Source organism: Dromaius novaehollandiae, chromosome 12 (assembly GCF_036370855.1).
Source record: "Dromaius novaehollandiae isolate bDroNov1 chromosome 12, bDroNov1.hap1, whole genome shotgun sequence".
Lineage (NCBI taxonomy): Eukaryota > Metazoa > Chordata > Aves > Casuariiformes > Dromaiidae > Dromaius > Dromaius novaehollandiae.
Genome location: NC_088109.1, coordinates 5284189 through 5301355, shown reverse-complemented (window position 1 = coordinate 5301355; position 17167 = coordinate 5284189). Strand labels below are relative to the sequence as shown.

General features: G+C 53.3%; 2 protein-coding genes across 6 annotated transcripts; both read right to left on the bottom strand.

The window, feature by feature from the left end:
• Nucleotides 1-491: 491 nt before the first annotated feature.
• LOC135329664 (PHD finger protein 7-like) lies at nucleotides 492-4828 on the bottom strand. The gene is made up of 10 exons (XM_064518776.1): nucleotides 4701-4828; nucleotides 2935-3057; nucleotides 2679-2770; nucleotides 2489-2590; nucleotides 2244-2368; nucleotides 1853-2015; nucleotides 1661-1767; nucleotides 1326-1439; nucleotides 1021-1139; nucleotides 492-926 (listed from the first exon to the last, which is right to left on the bottom strand). Exons 2-10 carry the CDS (start codon nucleotides 2966-2968, stop codon nucleotides 637-639), a joined length of 1146 nt encoding a protein of 381 aa, XP_064374846.1. The 5' UTR covers nucleotides 2969-3057; nucleotides 4701-4828; the 3' UTR covers nucleotides 492-636.
• LOC135329665 (protein shisa-4-like) lies at nucleotides 4825-15504 on the bottom strand. Of its 5 annotated transcripts, XR_010391201.1 has the most exons (6): nucleotides 15355-15502; nucleotides 12196-12364; nucleotides 11872-11946; nucleotides 8470-8568; nucleotides 5619-5727; nucleotides 4825-4974 (listed from the first exon to the last, which is right to left on the bottom strand). XR_010391201.1 is itself a non-coding variant. In XM_064518779.1 (4 exons), exons 1-4 carry the CDS (start codon nucleotides 15419-15421, stop codon nucleotides 4953-4955), a joined length of 333 nt encoding a protein of 110 aa, XP_064374849.1. In that variant the 5' UTR covers nucleotides 15422-15504; the 3' UTR covers nucleotides 4825-4952. The 5 variants fall into 5 exon arrangements, 2 of the variants coding, with proteins under 2 accessions (XP_064374849.1, XP_064374848.1); XR_010391200.1 differs by lacking the exon at nucleotides 5619-5727; XR_010391202.1 differs by lacking the exon at nucleotides 5619-5727 and having other exon boundaries at nucleotides 4825-4920.
• Between the last annotated feature and the right edge of the window lie 1663 nt (nucleotides 15505-17167).

Sequence of the window (17167 nt, the reverse complement as noted above, 5' to 3'; positions counted from 1 at the left end):
TTCCTTTCAATAATTCATCCTTAACGCTCATAGATTCTCCTGTGCTCCACCGCGAAGGGCTGTGTCTGGGACGCCTGTTCGCCCTGGGCTCTGGGGCTGTGGGCCACCCTGAGAGCGGACTGATGTGCCCGAGGTGCCCAAGAGGCTCCATCCAAGCACCTGTGGCCAGGAGAGCCCAGGCTGCATGGCCGAAAGGCCAGGGTGCTGCACAGGTGACCAGCGATCTGAACTGTTCTTGTCACGCAAAGGAAGCCCATGATTTCCCTGGCTCCTCAGCTCCCCACAGCCACCCTTGGCTCCGTCTCAACCCACCCGGCCTCCTGAGGCCAGCAAGGCCAGAGGCACGTGGCCAAGCCGCTCGCCAGCTCTGGGGAAGGTCTTGCCAACAGCCGGAGGGAGAACAGCCCCACTGGTCCCCTCCCCCAAACCAGCCCCCCAGAGAGGCCGCGGGGGAGGAAGCCAAGGAAGAAAAGTCTCATCTCCCAGCACGGTTGAGGTTAGGTAGCAATTTTATTCTGCAAGGGGTAGGGTAGGGGTGCCACTGCTTGGGGCTGGCACACGGCTCGTCCTGCGGGGTGTTCAGGGCCGCCTGTAAGGATGCTGCGGCCGGCGGAACAGACGGGAGCGTCCTGGCCTTCACTCTGGCCCTGGCCGTCCTGCCTGGGGGCTGCTCTCGGGAGCCGGGGAGCCAGGAGACGACCCTGATTCCTCCTGGCTGCCGGCTCGGGAGCTGACCAGGTCCGACTCCGAGGTCGCGGGTGTAGCCGAGCTGGAGGATGCCTCGGATTCATCCTGGCTGCTGGTGCTGGTGATGGAGCCGGCCAGGTCGGGCTTTGAGCTGGCAGGGGCAGCAGAGCTGGAGGACGCCTCTGCTCCTGGCTTGCTGCTGGTGCTGGGAGCGGACGGCTCTGGCGGTGCGCTGGGGGCTATAAGGGGAGGTGGGAAAGTCAGCAGCACGGCCCCGAGCCCTTGCCTGGCCCTGGCCCGAGCCTGGGGGCGCCTGGGTGCTTTGCCTCTTACCGGGGCCTATGCCGGCACAGCCATCGCATTCCCAGGCCTCCACCGCTGCTCCCACCGCCGAGCAGTGTCGATGCGTCCCTCTGGACGCACACGAGCAGCATAAGAGCAGCTCCCACGGCCTGGGGAAGCAAACGGGTTGGTGCTTGTGGCAGCCGGGGCTGGCAGTGGTGCCGCGAAGGCAACCGAGGCAACGGGAGCGGAGCAAGGCAGCGCCCGGCAGAGCTCTTGCGCTAAGCGCCTGCTCCCGGCACGACGGCATCTGCTGCCACAGCGGCAGCTGCCGGAGTGCAGCTTTGGTGACGTACCCGCTTTCCTGCGCCTGCTGCCTGCCCTCCCGATAGAGGCACTGGCCGGCATCACACTGGCTGTGCCTCTCGTAGAGCTCCTCGTACTGCCCCGTCTCCTCCCAGGCTGGTGGTCTGCAGGAGAAGGAAGGGGAAGCCCTGAGCCTCCCCCGCCGGGCACCTGCAGGACGTCCCTGCTCTCCTGGCCTCCCGCCCCGCTTCCAACTCCGCGGGGAAGCAGGAGCCCAGACGAGCAGGAGCCCTGCAGGCCAGGACTGCCGCGGGAGCCCTTGGCCTGGCACAGCCCTTGTGCCGTCTGTCTCGGGAGCCCGGCACGAGGGTGGCAGAAAACCAACCTGAATAGGACGTAGATCCCCATTTTTAACATTTCCGGCAGGAATTTTCTCTTATTCTTGCACTGGGGGCACCGGAAGCACTCCCGGCCAGCGCGGCTAGCCTGCCCCTGCGGGAGAGACACAAGCGGTGTTAGCGGGGCGCTGCTGCTGCTGGGCCCCGGCTGTGCCCACGGGAGAGGGAAGCCCTCCTACCTGGATGCAGCCCCGGTGAAACCAGGCCCCTCGGCACGCTGGGCACACCATAGTGCCGAACGATAGCTTCTCGTCCACCCGCTCCATGCAAATGATGCAGGTGGTTTCTTCGTCTGGGCGTACCGGCACCGCCTGCTCCGGGCGGTGCTCCGAGCAGAAGGACCTGGGCAGAACATGGAGGAGAGGGGCAAGGTCAGGAAGCGCTGAGGCCTCCCACGGTGCGGAGAGGAGGGCAACGGGGGCACAAGGGAGCCCTCCGCGGCCTGGCTCCGGCTCCCGCTCGCAGGCGTCGCTGCGGGGCGGACAGGCAACTTCCCCGGCTGCTTGGCCAGCGCCGGCACCAGGGGCGTCGAGGCAGGGAGGCTCCGGCGCGAGGGCCGGCAGCCCTCACCTGTAGGCCTTGAAAAACTGCGTGACGCAGCCGTTGCTGGAGGCGCAGGGGAGGTGGAAGCTGCGGCTGCAATCCTTCCCCTGGCAGTCGATCGCAGCGCCATGCTCGCCGCAAGCAAAGCAGCTCTGCAAAGAGCACAGCAGCCCCCGTGGGTGACGTGCACTGGGCCTCCACGGCCAGCCCCACACCCCGGGAAAGGCCCAGGGGTCTGGGCACAAAGCTGCCCGTCCCTGCCGGGTCCTCACCTTCCGGGCTGCCGCCTTTATTGTTTTTTTGATGTCTGCAGGAAGGAATCCGCAGATCCCTTCCCGCTCGGTCCTGCGCTGCTCCAGCCCGCTGGCGAGATACTGCAAAGCAGGAAGGTCCCGGAGCTCGGCAGGGAGCTCGGAGGGACCGTTGCTGGGGAGAGCAGGGGGAGCCCCTGGGGCAGCTCACCAGGCAGAACTCGTGGACGCACAGCCCCTGCTCCCTGTGCGTCGGCCCGCAGACCTCAGCGCTGACATCTGCCCGGCGGCACAGCATGCACGCTGGAGGGGCGAGAGCAGACGCGCCCACCGGTGAGCACCCCGCCAGGCCGGGGAAGCATCTCCGCAAGATTCCCCTGAGGCCCTGGCTCGGTCCCGGCCTTTCCGGGTGACCGCGCCAGGCAGCGGGACACAGGGAGCCGTGGCGACGGGCACGACGCCCTCACCCTTCTCGCTGGAGTCAGGCGCCTTCCTCTTCATCCTGGATGCGGGGCGGTCAGTGAAGCGCTCTGGAGAGCCCTGGCCACAGACGTGACGGGGTTTCTCCTCCAGACACTGCTCTGACAGCTCTGCGGGAGAAGCGGGTCCCGGGTGAGACCGGGGGGCGGCACAGCCCTGGGCTACCTGCCGGAGCCCGGAGCCGCGAGGCAGGGGAACCCGCTGCCCCCCGGGAGCCCCGCCAGCCCGCGCCTCCCCTCCCCTCTCGTCCTCCCCTGCCCTCCCCCCCGCTCCCCCCACCTCCCCAGCTCGTTCGGAGGTGATGCCTCCGAACCTGGGCCTGCCAGCGCCGCGCGGCTCTTTATACGCTGCCCGGGGCGGCCGTGTCACAGCAGCACGCGGTGACACGGCCCTGTGAGGCGGTGGCCATGTCACAGTGGGCAGCCCAGGGCTTTCGTGCCCGTATTTGGCCCGCGAGCTGCCCCGCATCAGCGGCTGCCGCTGTGACACGGCCGCCGCCTCACCAGGGCGGTCGAGGCAGGGAGCCTCCGGCTCCCGCGCCCCAAACTCAGCCGGGACCCGCTTCTCCCGCAGGGTCATCAGAGCAGCGTCTGGAAGAGGAACCGCGTCCCGTCTGTGGCCAGGGCTCTCCAGAGCGCTCCATGGACACCCCGGCGTCAGGATGAAGAGGAAGGCGCCTGACCCCGGCGAGGGGAGCGCGAGAGCTCTGCCGGGCGCTGCCTTGCTCCGCTCCCGTTGCCTCGGTTGCCTTCGCGGCACCACTGCCAGCCCCGGCTGCCACAAGCACCAACCCGTTTGCTTCCCCAGGCCGTGGGAGCTGCTCTTGTGCTCCTCGTGTGCGTCCAGAGGGACGCATCGATGCTGCTCGGCGGTAGGAGCAGCGGTGGAGGCCTGGGAATGTGATGGCTGTGCCGGCATAGGCCCCGGTAAGAGGCAAAGCACCCAGGCGCCCCCAGGCTCGGGCCAGGGCCAGGCAAGGGCTTGGGGCCGTGCTGCTGACTTTCACAACTCCCCGTACAGCCTCTAGCGCACTGCCAGAGCCGTCCGCTCCCAGCACCAGCAGCAAGCCAGGAGCAGAGACGTCCTCCAGCTCCGCTGCCCCTGCCAGCTCAGAGGCGGACCTGGCCAGCTCCAGCACCAGCACCAGCAGCCAGGATGAATCCGAGGCATCCTCCAGCTCAGCTACACCTGTGAGCTCAGAGTCGGACCTGGCGAGCAGCAGCCCCCGTCAGCGATATGTGGTAACTGGAGTCTGAACAGGACACAGCATGCACCAAGATGGCAAAGCCTCAGGCTGTGCACCTGAACTAAAGGAGAGCCCTGCAGAAATAACGTCCGCTTGGTCATGAAGCCCCATGGCCGTGACCTTGACCCTAAATGCAGTGGGGACTCCCTTTAAGGCCCCAGGGGCCCAGAAACAGTTAGCATGGCGCTTCCACCCTGGTGCCAGGGGAGCCGCACTACACAGGCTGCCACTGCGTGGCACCGTGATAATGGTGCAGGCACCAGGGCCACACTTACTGGACGGTCCCATGCCTCAGGCCTCTAAAGAGCTCCCTCTCCCCAAGAAGATGGAGCATGGTGACTTCCACCCTTACAGGGCTGTCACTTGCAGGGGACACAGAAAGGTACAGCATGGCAAAAGGCCAAGTGAGCACAGACCATGGCTCTTGTTCCAGGGAGGCCATGCTGCTCTAGGCAATATCGGTGCTCAGGAGCCGCAGGGAATACTTATCTGCATCGTGGGCCCTACCTGCAGAGAGGTGCCAGCATCCAGGGTCCCTTGCCTTTTCCTCCCTCTTGGGTGACTTGCGGCTTTGTTGTTGTTCGTGCTCATTGTTTTCTTCACAGTGTCTTTTTTTCTTATGTTTTCCATCTTTCACAATGTTGTCTGTAGTTTTTTTTCAGAAGTAAGAATTTTTTCACTTTATCACAGCATGTTACTTGTAACTGGAGTACTCATGGACAGCTTCCTAGAGTGATGCCATTCACAAGAAATCATTTACTATTTGGTGTAGTCCACAAATCTAAAAAGAAATATTTTTTAAATCTTAGTCTTTTTGTAATTCTTTAGCTAGATCAAACAGGAGATGCTGAGGTCACAATTTTTTTCAAAGACTTCCTAAACGTCTGAATTGTACAGGTAAGTCAGAACACTGTGTTCATTACCATGGGAAAGGGGAATTAGTGATTGAGGAGATTTTCACTTCCCACCAGAACCTCTCCCCAGCTCTCCCCTCTGTCCTTCTTACCAAAACCTCTCCCCAGCTCTCCTATCAGCACTACAACCTCTTTCCCCGTGTGTCCCTCCAGCAATTCCTGTTGTAGCGGTACCAATGTCTCTCCTCAACAATTCCCAGTCAGTTTCTGACATCATCTCTCACCTCTGCATTTCTTGCTTAATACTTATCACTGTGTCACCCACCAGTGCTTTTCACCAAAGCCTCATCTCAGTACTTCTCTCCTGTTAAAGAATAGTGAATTGAAACTGTCTAGAAATGGCTGCTTAGCACAACTTATATAAAACTTGCTTAGCATGAGTGGCTAGATTTGCTGAAGCCTTAGGCCGAGCGTGGGAAAAGTAACGAATCTTTACTTAGTTTAATAAAAAATAGTGCCTCAGAGCTCGTTCAGGCTGGGAAAATAAGGGAGACACACGCAGTCTGCGCACCTGTGTCACCGACTCCGAGAGGGAAGATGCCAAAACAATGGGGAAAAATAAGACCTCGGGAGACAACCGCCAGACCCAACAAAAACAGAGGTACGACCGTCATCAGAGACTGCAAAAAACAAGAATAAGGAGAAAAACAGCTTGCCTCAGAATGACGATGAGACCCAATGAGGAGCAGGAGACCCCAGACCAAAAAATTATTATTGGTCTAACTATCGCGTGAGGGGTGGGAAATGTAAGTCGAAAAGACTATAATTACCCAGAATTTGTTTATGTTAGGGTCCCTCTTTGGAGGCACCCAGCTCGAGCTGTAATTACGGCACGCGCATGATTAAAATTATCTGATTTGTTTTGATTTGACTCTGAACTTTTCTGCGGGAACCTAGGGTCGAGCCCTGTTATGGAGGCCGACAGGCCTAACTTCCATAACATCTCCAAAAGCTTCTCCCTCTCTCACCTCTGCGCTTCCTGACAAAACTTTTCTATCTTGCCTCAGTGCTCCCTAACAACACTTCCCCACTTTCTCTCACCAGCTTTTCCTGAGAAAAACTTTCTCCCTGTGTCCTCACCTCAGCGCTTCTCCACAAAACCTTTCCCCTCACACCTTGGCACTTCCACTAAAAACCGTCCTCCTTTTCTCCCACCTCAACATTTCCAGACAAAACCGTCCTCCTTTTCTCCCACCTCAACGTTTCTGGACAAAACCTTTCCCTCTTTCTCCCACCTCAACATTTCCCCAAAAAACCTTCCTCCCTTTCTCTCACCTCAACATTTCCCCAAAAAACCTTCCTCCCTTTCTCTCACCTCAACATTTCCAGACAATACCTTTCCCCCTTTCTCACCTTAGCATTTCCTGATAAAACCTTTCCTCCCTCTCACCATAGTGCTTTCTACCAAAACCTTCCCCCCCTCTCACCTCAGCACTTCCTGACAATACTTCCTCCTCCCTCTCACTTCAGGACTTCCCGCCAAAACCTTTTGCCCCCTTTCTCACCTCAGGGCATCTCAAAAAAACTTTATCCACTCAAACCTCAGCACTTCTTGATAAATCTTTCCCTCCTCACCTCAGCAGTTCTCTGCAAAACCTTCCCCCACCACCTCAGTGCTTCCGGACAAAATGTTTTCCTCTTTCTCACCCTCAGCACTTCCAGCCAAAACCTTTCACCCTCTCACTCTGTGCTCCTGAAGAAAACTCTTCCCTTGTCTCTCACCTAGGCAGTGCCTGCCAAAATCTTCCCCTGCTCTCACCTCGGTGCTTCCTGACAAAAATCTTCCCCTTTTCTTACCTAAGCATTTGCCGCCAAAACCTGCCCACCGTGTCCCCTCAGCTCTTCTCACCATAACCTCTCACTGCCATTGCGGGAGACCCTCGATGTTTCCACAAAACCCTCTCTCAATTTCTACCCTCAGCACTTCTCACCAAAATCTCTGTCCCCCTGTCTCCCCTCAGCAATTTCTCCTACAGCTGTCCTCAGTTCTTCTCTTAGCATTTTCTACCAATACCTGTTGCTGTCTTCCCCCTCAGTGCTTCCTACCAAAGCCTGTCTCAGCACTTCTCACAAAAACCTTTCCATCTTTCTGTCAGCACTTCCCGCCAATACTTCTAGCCCTACATCCCTCCTCAATGATTCTCACTAAACTTGTCCTACTGTCTCCAGTATCTTGTTATCTTGTTACTTCTTATTCTATATACTCGCCCTGTGGTTATGGAATGTCTGGCCTGATGCATTATCTAAAAGCTTAAGCCTACTTCTACATAGGGTCTATGGGTCAATGCTCAGGGATCTTGTTTGGAAAAGTTTTCCACTGAAACAACTTTTTTCATTGTTTTTGGCACATTGTATAAATACTATACTGCATTGCCTCATGATTTATACTGGGAAAAGCAGGCTGAAAATGCTGCCAAGCACATGGCAGGAAAATTTCTGCATTAAAAGCCATCCTCTCAGGTGGAAACAAAACAAGAGCTTAGGTTTTGTTTTCCTCCTCCAATTTCTCGCCCTCCTGCAGCTAATAAAATCATATAGCTTCAATGAAGTTGAAATATTGCCACCTCAGAAAGCTGAAGTTCCCATTAAAGAAAGTTCCCATTAGCTTGTGCTATAGCTTATCCAAGCTGTCTACCACCCAACAGACATCCCATTCTCCAGCCAGCATGGGAAATGGATTGAACAAGAGCCAGTCCTTTGACAGAACCTCCAAACACCTTGTGGTTCAGGGCAGAGGGGCTGGAACACATTAATTAGTTTTTGGGGTATTGTCACATCACTACAGCGTTGGCTTGATGTCCCCAGAGCCAATGTGCATGCAAGAGAACACATATTGTCCATCCTTTAGTAATAAATCTCTCCAGGAAGAGAGGCTAGAAAGTGGAAAGCCTTGTTAAAATGAGCTCTCTGCAATTCCTCAATGCTGATCAACTTTTCCAACCCTGTCTTTGCCTGTTCATCCTCTGCCTTTCTCCAGTCACTCTCATTTGTTTCTATTTGGGTCCAAACAGGACTGGTTTCTGCTGGGGTCAGTTAGCACACAGTCAGCTCCTGCCTTAAAATGACTGAACCGTGGAACAAAGCCAGACAGGAATGGTCAGAAATAGGCTGCTGCTTTGATTCAGATGGAACTGATTCTAGCTATTAGTGTCATGAAAATTCCTGTATTTACTGTCAGCAGTAAACAGAGACCTGGGCTGTGTACCCTGGGCTGCTCCAGAGCAACAGTGCCACAGCAAAGCAGCAGGCACATGCTTCTTAAACTTCATAGACAATTAGTAAGGAAATACAATTTTTAAAATTATTATTAAAAAAGCAGGAACGATAATGAATTAAAATCTTGTACCAGTGATAAACTTAACTGGTTGTTAATTAACTCCAAGTTTTAGAATTCATAAAAATCTTCTCTTCCTTTTCAGACATCACACAGTCAGAGGGATAAGGCAACAGAAGATACTTTCCTGTAAAGTCAGAAACAGTTTTTGAACAGGTTAAAGATTCTGCAGATACAGATCAGTTGGACGCTTGACTTGCAGAAACCACTGCATACTGACCAAATACGTTCCTTCTATACTGATAGTAATTAAGTCTCTGGACTGACTCAAACAGCTACAGGCTATGGTGACTTGCGTACTTCAAACCTACTTTACTGAGTCCAACAGCGTTAGCCTGATTTAGACTAGCTGAGGATCTGCCTCTACGTTATATGTTTTGGGGATTCTGTTCATATTCTTACCAGAATTATCCTATTATCCCTTAATCTAAAAATCACTAGTAAGCAAAAGACAAGCATTCAGAGTAAATACCTGTTTTCATTTTCATATTAATGTTGTAATAGTTTCACAGTAGGCAATGCAATATCATTACGACCTATCTTTGGGCAGATTCACTCCCTTTGTGAGTCAAACGAGTTCTTGAACCATTAAACGTGTGCTGTGTTCATTTCTTTTTATTACTCTCTCTTACTTTATGAATGTCAGCTCCAAGGTGGTAGAAGGATCATTAGTTATACATTTCATTTTCACATCTGGCAACTCATGGCAAGATGAAGGACAAAACAGCAACACGGGGTGACAGAAACCAGTAAAGATATACAATACCATTGCCATTCTAATAATTCTGTGCAGAATTGACCACAGGAAGGACTGATGTGAAACCTGTAGAAGACCATTGGGCCAAATTTACTCTGCGTTTAAATTCACTCAATTAAATCATTACTTGTCTTAATGTTCTTTAAAACTGTTTGTCTTTTTTCAAGCAGTTGAGCATCTTAAGGATTAAAAAAAACATGAATGATATCGTGCTTCACTGTCAATGACTGACATTGTCATTCCACAGCTATGATTATAAATATTGTCAGGCTGCTTATATTGAATACACAGGCAAATAAACAAAAATGCACTGTTCAATTTACAATCATCTGCATGTGAGAAAGAAAACAGGAAGACACAGTAATGAACAGGTATTTTTGATTGATGAAATACAACCTGCCAGTTTCTTAACCACTTTCAAATTATTCATGTCCCAAGGGAAATCAATTGGATTGCTAGATTAGAAACATAACCATACAGAAGAAAAGAGTATTGTCATCTGTAGTATAGCTCTACTGAGATGAGTAGTAGAAATGCTGCATTTTATTAAGGATTGCCTATACTTTCTATTGTTTATAGTTCACAAACTACCAAAGAAAAGCATACTAGTCATTCACTGATGATAAACATTTAAATTTATATGAACAGATCAAACATGAAACTGAAATATTTTAATAGCAATACTCTGTTACAGAAGAGTTGTTCCCCTGTTTTTGCTTTAGGTATATTTAACCTGATGTGCCACTTTCTCTGGTAGTCAACTACGTACAAGCAGCACTAAATAAAAAGCAAACACAGTAGCTCTCAGCAACTATCTGACTCTTTTATATATATATTAGAGTTCACATAACATCAGCCTAAGTTTGTTCTCAGAAACAAAAACACTCTGGAAGACATACTTATCTCTGAGGACTACAAGAACAGACATACCAACAAAACTGGCAGACATTCTCAACACTAAGGCACCATAAAATTAATACTAGATTATGGCTAAAATCTTACTTGACTACAGCACTGAGTGAGCTGTTAGCAGTGACTGTTCCTGTGTTCAAAACAACCAGCTACTGTCAGGACCCTGAGAGCACTGACAGGCCTTAATGGCCCTTACCAGCCTTACCTGGGGTCTCCCCCCACACCCTCTGCCCAGGGCCCAGGAGCTCCATTTAAGCTCAGGCCTGGGCCTGCAGTCCCTTCCTCAGCTAAGCTGTAGGTGTGCCTGTCTCCAGCTGTGTCTGGCATGGATCCTGTTATCAGGACCCTGACCGGTGCACGGACTTCCCAGCCTGACGTTGGAGGGCTCCTGGCCCTCTGTCCCTTAGGGGGCAGCTGCCCTTACTGCTCTGCGACATCTACAACATTAGTGAGTTCTGTGTTTAAGATGCTTTTACTCCAGTGTGGTTGAGTACAGGATTTCTTTTTTTATTTTTTTAAAGAGGGAGGGATCTTAGAGGGCAGTGATGGTGTTTAATCACAGAGGAAAAGTACAATATAAGTGAAGATGAGTTCACACTTCCACTATGGAACACAATTTTCAGATTGGCCTTTCACAATTGTTCTTTGTGGAAATTATTGTCATGATAGCTCTAAAGGGAGAAAACCAGATCTAGTTGATGTAGGATGTTGACAACTCCAGATTTACTATCACTCAAGCTGAGAGAAAAAATCCTATTATTTCTGACACAGGCCAGACTAGGTCCCAGAGTATGTGAGCAGCATACAGCATGATCCAGAACCCACTTCAGTTGGGGGATTTAGTTAGGCTTTGCATCAAGCATACTGCTGGCTACAGGTTTTGCGGTTGTGCTTGCTCGGTCTTGAGTCAAGATTCAAGAGCATTCCAACCTCTGGAAGACATTCAAGCACATGTCTAGAGCAAAGAGACTGAAGTACAGGCGTTTCTCAAAAAAGGCCTCTGTAAGATCTGTAGCTTGTTTTTAAAAATAGAGACTTTGCTGGCACTTCATGTGGACCTTTGCCTTTATTTACTTTTAATCTGCTAAGACCTCATGAATTCAAAAAATGAAGCATGGCTCAGGTATGAAGAGGCGCTCTGAGCAAAAAACCCCAAGGCAGAGCCTAAAGGTTTGTAATTATTCAAACATACGCAGGTATAGCAAACATTCATAGCTCATATTCATAGTAACTGGCGTGGTTTCTTTATATTTTTCCAGGTCACAACTAAAAATAGGAATGGCTTAGAGCAAGAACTCTGGTTTTCTGTGAACAACCATTAACATAATGCAGGCACTGAAAATATTTTTATTTTCACAGACTGAAACAGATTTTATCAATATTTCTTGCTCTAAGTGCAAAAAATGCTAAAAAAAGGAGATTCTTCATACAAAAGCAGCTTCTTTAATATAGCCGCTATAGACTTCATCTGCCAGTATTTAAAAGCAGAGAGTAAGTGTGCTAAGGCTTTAGAGGACAAACTCCCATTCAATAATGAGAATATGGAATATTACATATGATGATCATTATGGTCTAAACAGCATCATCTAACCTATTCCTATGTCTTTACTTCTTCAAATACTCTGAAATGCTTGAGTGCTCAGCATTCTTAACACACAAGTGAGTACTTCTATTTTCATTTTATACTGGCATGTATTGATTATGTAATAAAGAGCCTTCAAATAACTAACATTTGAAAAGCTAAGACTAGCCATGACTTACCTGGGGCCAGAGTCTATGTAATCATCAAAGTCTGCACGGAACTGCAGGTAATTCACATTGCCTGAGCCAGAGGTCCTGTAATGAGAGAATTAATCTCAAAAATGGAATTTAAGACTTACTTAAATACATATCAGTTCATACGCCAATTTGTCCATCGCATTATTCCCCTTCTGCAGGTAGGTTACATGCATTAACGTAGATCCCTGACGGAGCCAGAAATAGAGCTGAAAAGTACCACTGTGTGTTTTAACCATTAAACTATACATCTTTGTTATCTGGCGATTCAAAGAAATGCCTGCTGTATATATTCGGTTTGCCTCCTACCTTCCATCAAGCAGATTACATTTAAATTGTTGTCCTTCATCAAATTTCAGTAGCACATTAGAGCAACAGTATCGACGCATGCAATCTCCACAGCAGAAGTTGGGACAGGATTCTGCAGGTTGCGCCTTGCCATGATGATCAGCATATGCCTCACAGTCCTCACCCAAAACTGAAAAAAGTTAAAATCCAAGAGTTCGTACCTAAAGAAATACTCATCATACCAAGTATCGCACACATACTGATCAGCTCACCTAGGTTCATATCTAAATAGGTTTCAGGTATTTCCCTTAGGTCTTCCAAATCAATTAGTTCCTTCAGAGTATAGCAAAGGCAAATACGTACTCCTGACACAGGAACTCATGGTATCTTGTCTTCATCGAGTAGCTCTTCGCAAGTGTTCACACATACATAAGGGATTAAACTGCATGCAAATACACTTACGAGATGCTCTGTCTGGTGGTGTTCCCATCACTGCATCTGCTAGTGGCCACCCAGTCACTCTAAAGACTCAAACACCAACGTGACCAGCCAGGTCTTTGAAAAGATCAGCCGGAAGAAACATCAAATTTTCCTAGATATCTGACTGGATGCAAAAGATGCATCACAGCCACATTCCCTACAGATGCAGATTTCCCTATGAATTGGCTGCTTCTGCCTGTTGTTTTCTTTACTTCACAGACATTCCTAATCTGGCTCGATTCAGGGCACGTCTTCACGACATGCAACGGGACGTCACAGACAGAGATCCCTAGGAGCAGCACTGGTCAAGCGGCGTGCTCCCACTGCCAGCCTCAGCCGGCGCAGCTGCAGCGGTGAGGAAGCAGAAGTGTCTGCATACGGGGACAGACTCATGGCAGGATATCCCACGCTTTCCAGCAGCGCTGAAAACCATCGCACTGGGCTGAGGTACTCATTAATGTGCAGGCTGGTTTCTCCCTCCCTATCTTTGCCCTTTCGAGCCTGAACGACTGCAAGGTAAGAATGACACATCTGAATCAAAAACCTCCAACAGTCACATGGAAATGCTTCTCAAAGCTTAAGCTTTAGGATTTCCCTAGCAGCATCGCAACTGCAATGCTCTGGGTACCCAGCAGAAGTGGGACAGGCCAGTATGGAGTTAAAATAGGGCCAGCCTGCCCGCGGCAGCAGGGAGGAGTCAGCAAGAAAGCAAAAAAAAACTTTACTTGAGACAACTATCACTGGCAGAACATAAAAAAGGAGAATACGGAAATACGCAAGACAGTTGAGCCTGTGCCACTCTCACATGGTCCATTCAGTTTGATGGCTTGGGGTTTATCGCTCTCTGGGAGACACCTGAGGTTCAAACACTTGGAATATACTTGCGAGGGGAGTAACTAAGCCAGGACTTTAACAGAACCTGGGCAGGAAAACTTCCCGACCTCTAACCTGCCCCTTCACGCCTACGTTGTGTGCACAGACCCGGTGTTTTGCTCCTAAACCACTCTCCACCAGGAACCTCCAGTTCCTTCAGGCGTAGTTGTTCAGAGAATCCAGACAAGAAGGTGACAAATCCTATTCCTTCGGAAGAAAAGTCAGGGATACGTCCTCGAGTGCAGAAACTGAGTTTGCCTTTGACTACAGTCTTGACCCTTCAGCGCCCAGATATATCTGAACGTTCCAGCCAACACCAGGAAAAAAAAAAAATCACTGCTGTAAGGAGCTAAAGGTGAAGGTTCATCAAATACAAGCAAACAGGAACTTCTCCAGCAACACCACAGTACTTCTGCAGATATGTTTACGCACTCTCATGCCTGGCTCACACAACTTTTTCTCGGCAGACGCGTAACGTCATCCGACAACAATCTCCTTCCTGCATCACCAGTACGGCAGTAACAGGTAGCCAAGCTAATTCTAAAATACGCTGCGAACTCACGCACAAACAAAACAAGGCGACCAACAAAATTACTCCCTCCCTCTCACAACGGGGCTACTGCAGCGCAGTAAAAGAATGGTGGAAACAAAAGGTGTAGAGCGCTTCTCAGAGCGTAGCCTCGGACCAGCCGAGCCGATCTAACGGCTGAGCACTGCCAAAGGAGAGGGATTCGGCTCCTCTGCTCTGTCCCTCTCTTCCTCCTCCAACTCTGCTCCTCACAGGAGCCCTCCTGAGCCGATTCAATTCACTTACCCATCGCAGCCTCTCCGGCGCCTTGCGTGCCTTTGGTTTTTGCTAGTTGTTTTTCCGCCAGGCTAATGATTTGAATCAGCTCCGAAGGGGCCCAACAGCCACCGCAGCCCAGCACGGAGCAAGTGCTAAGGTGGAGGAAGGCAGAAGTGGCCTCCTGCTTTGGCAGAGCCGTCACTGAGCGGCCCACCCTGTCCTGCCGATAATCGGCGCCTCCAAAACCCTCCGACAAGCTCGTCAGGCTCCACCTCAGGAGCAGAGCTGCTAAGCTATTCCCCTTGAAACTCCACTGCTCCAAGAAGAAAACGTCCTCTAATTTCCAACCTACGCTTGTTCAAGGACGGCTTGCGTGTATTTATTGCTCTAGCGCCATCGCTGCGATTTAGCTTAGAGAGCTCTTCTTCTGGTGTTCGCCGGGCAAAGCCTTACACAGAAGACTGATCGTCTCAGGCGTCGTTTAGCTCAACCCTCAGAGCAAGTGTAATCCTTTAGGTCCTAAAATTAAATACCATCAAGCTAAACGGCCTCTCGCACATCCGCACGGGATCCCATTCATCCTTCTCGCACGCGTGGGCGCAGAATTTGCTACACCGGAGAAGGTGAAGCCACCGGTGCACTCGGCGCCAGGAACGCTTCTCCTCCGGGGAGACCTCGCTCGGCAAAGCCTGCGGGCGCCTCTGCCTTTCCTCCTCGGGCCCGGCCCGGCCCGGCCCGGGCTGCGCAGCCCGCGGCACCGCTCCCCGGCGCCGCTGCTCGGCAGCCGACTCGGGGGCCCCGCGGCGCGGCGCTTCCCGCCGGCCTTTCCCCCCGGCGAGCCCCGGCCGGGCCGCGCCGCGCTCAGCCCCCGCCGCCGCTCGGGCGCCCCCAGCCCGGGCGCGACGCGGCCTCGCCGGCGGGAGCTGCCCGGGCCCGGCGGGGAGACCCTCCCGGGGCCGCCGCGGCTCCCGCCGCCAGGCCCGGCCTCCCCGCGCCCGCGAGCCAGGCGCCGCAGCGGCCGCCCGGGGCCCCGCGCTCACCGGCGGGCAGCAGCAGGCAGAGCAGCCCGAGCGCGCCGAGCCGGCGGGCGCCGCGCTGCGCCGCCATGAGCCCGGCCGCGTCCCGCGGGAGGCCGCGGCGGCAGCGGGGGCGGCCCGGCCCGGCCCGGCCCGGCCCGGCAGGACGGCGCCACCGCGCGGCCGCGGGAGGGCAGCGGCGGCCCGGCTCGGCTTAGCTCGGCTCGGCTCAGTTCGGCTCAGCTCAGTTCGGCTCGGCTCAGCTCAGTTCGGCTCGGCTCAGTTCGGCTCAGCCCAGCTCAGCTCAGTTCAGCTCAGTTCGGCTCAGCTCAGTTCGGCTCGGCTCAGCTCAGTTCGGCTCAGTTCAGCTCAGTTCGGCTCAGTTCGGCTCAGCTCGGCTCAGTTCGGCTCGGCTCAGTTCGGCTCGGCTCAGCTCAGTTCGGCTCAGCCCAGCTCAGCTCGGTTCAGCTCAGTTCGGCTCAGCTCAGTTCGGCTCGGCTCGGCTCGGCTCAGCTCAGTTCGGCTCGGCTCAGCTCAGTTCGGCTCAGCTCAGTTCGGCTCAGCCCAGCTCAGCTCGGTTCAGCTCAGTTCGGCTCAGCTCAGTTCGGCTCGGCTCAGCTCAGTTCGGCTCGGCTCGGCTCAGTTCGGCTCGGCTCGGCTCGGCTCAGTTCGGCTCGGCTCAGCTCAGTTCGGCTCGGCTTAGCTCGGCTCAGCTCAGTTCGGCTCGGCTCAGCTCAGTTCGGCTCAGCTCAGTTCGGCTCAGCCCAGCTCAGCTCGGTTCAGCTCAGTTCGGCTCAGCTCAGTTCGGCTCGGCTCAGCTCAGTTCGGCTCGGCTCGGCTCAGTTCGGCTTGGCTCAGTTCGGCTCGGCTCGGCTCAGTTCGGCTCGGCTCGGCTCAGTTCGGCTCAGCTCAGTTCGGCTCGGCTCAGTTAGGCTCGGCTCGGCTCAGTTCGGCTCGGCTCAGCTCAGTTCGGCTCAGTTCAGCTCAGCTCGGTTCAGCTCAGTTCGGCTCGGCTCAGTTCGGCTCGGCTCGTCTCAGTTCGGCTCAGCTCAGTTCGGCTCGGCTTAGCTCGGCTCAGCTCAGTTCGGCTCGGCTCGGCTCAGTTCGGCTCGGCTCAGCTCAGTTCGGCTCAGTTCAGCTCAGCTCGGTTCAGCTCAGTTCGGCTCAGCTCAGTTCGGCTCGGCACGGCTCAGCTCAGCTCAGTTCGGCTCGGCTCAGCTCAGTTCGGCTCAGCTCAGTTCGGCTCAGCCCAGCTCAGCTCGGTTCAGCTCAGTTCGGCTCAGCTCAGTTCGGCTCGGCTCAGCTCAGTTCGGCTCCGCCCAGTTCAGCTCGGTTCAGCTCAGTTCGGCTCAGCTCAGTTCGACTCGGCTCAGCTCAGTTCGGCTCGGCTCGGCTCAGTTCGGCTCGGCTCGGCTCAGTTCGGCTCGGCTCAGTTCGGCTCGGCTCGGCTCAGTTCGGCTCAGTTCAGCTCAGTTCGGCTCGGCTCAGTTCAGCTCGGCTTAGCTCAGCTCGGCTCAGTTCGGCTCGGCTCGGCTCAGTTCGGCTCGGCTCGGCTCAGTTAGGCTCGGCTCAGCTCAGTTCGGCTCAGTTCAGCTCAGTTCGGCTCAGCTCAGTACGGCTCAGCCCAGCTCAGTTCGGCTCAGTTCAGCTCAGCTCGGCTCAGCTCAGTTCGGCTCAGCCCAGCTCAGTTCGGCTCAGTTCAGCTCAGCTCGGCTCAGCTCAGTTCGGCTCAGTTCAGCTCAGCTCGGTTCAGCTCAGTTCGGCTCAGCTCAGTTCGGCTCGGCTCGGCTCAGCTCAGCTCAGTTCGGCTCGGCTTAGCTCGGCTCAGCTCAGTTCG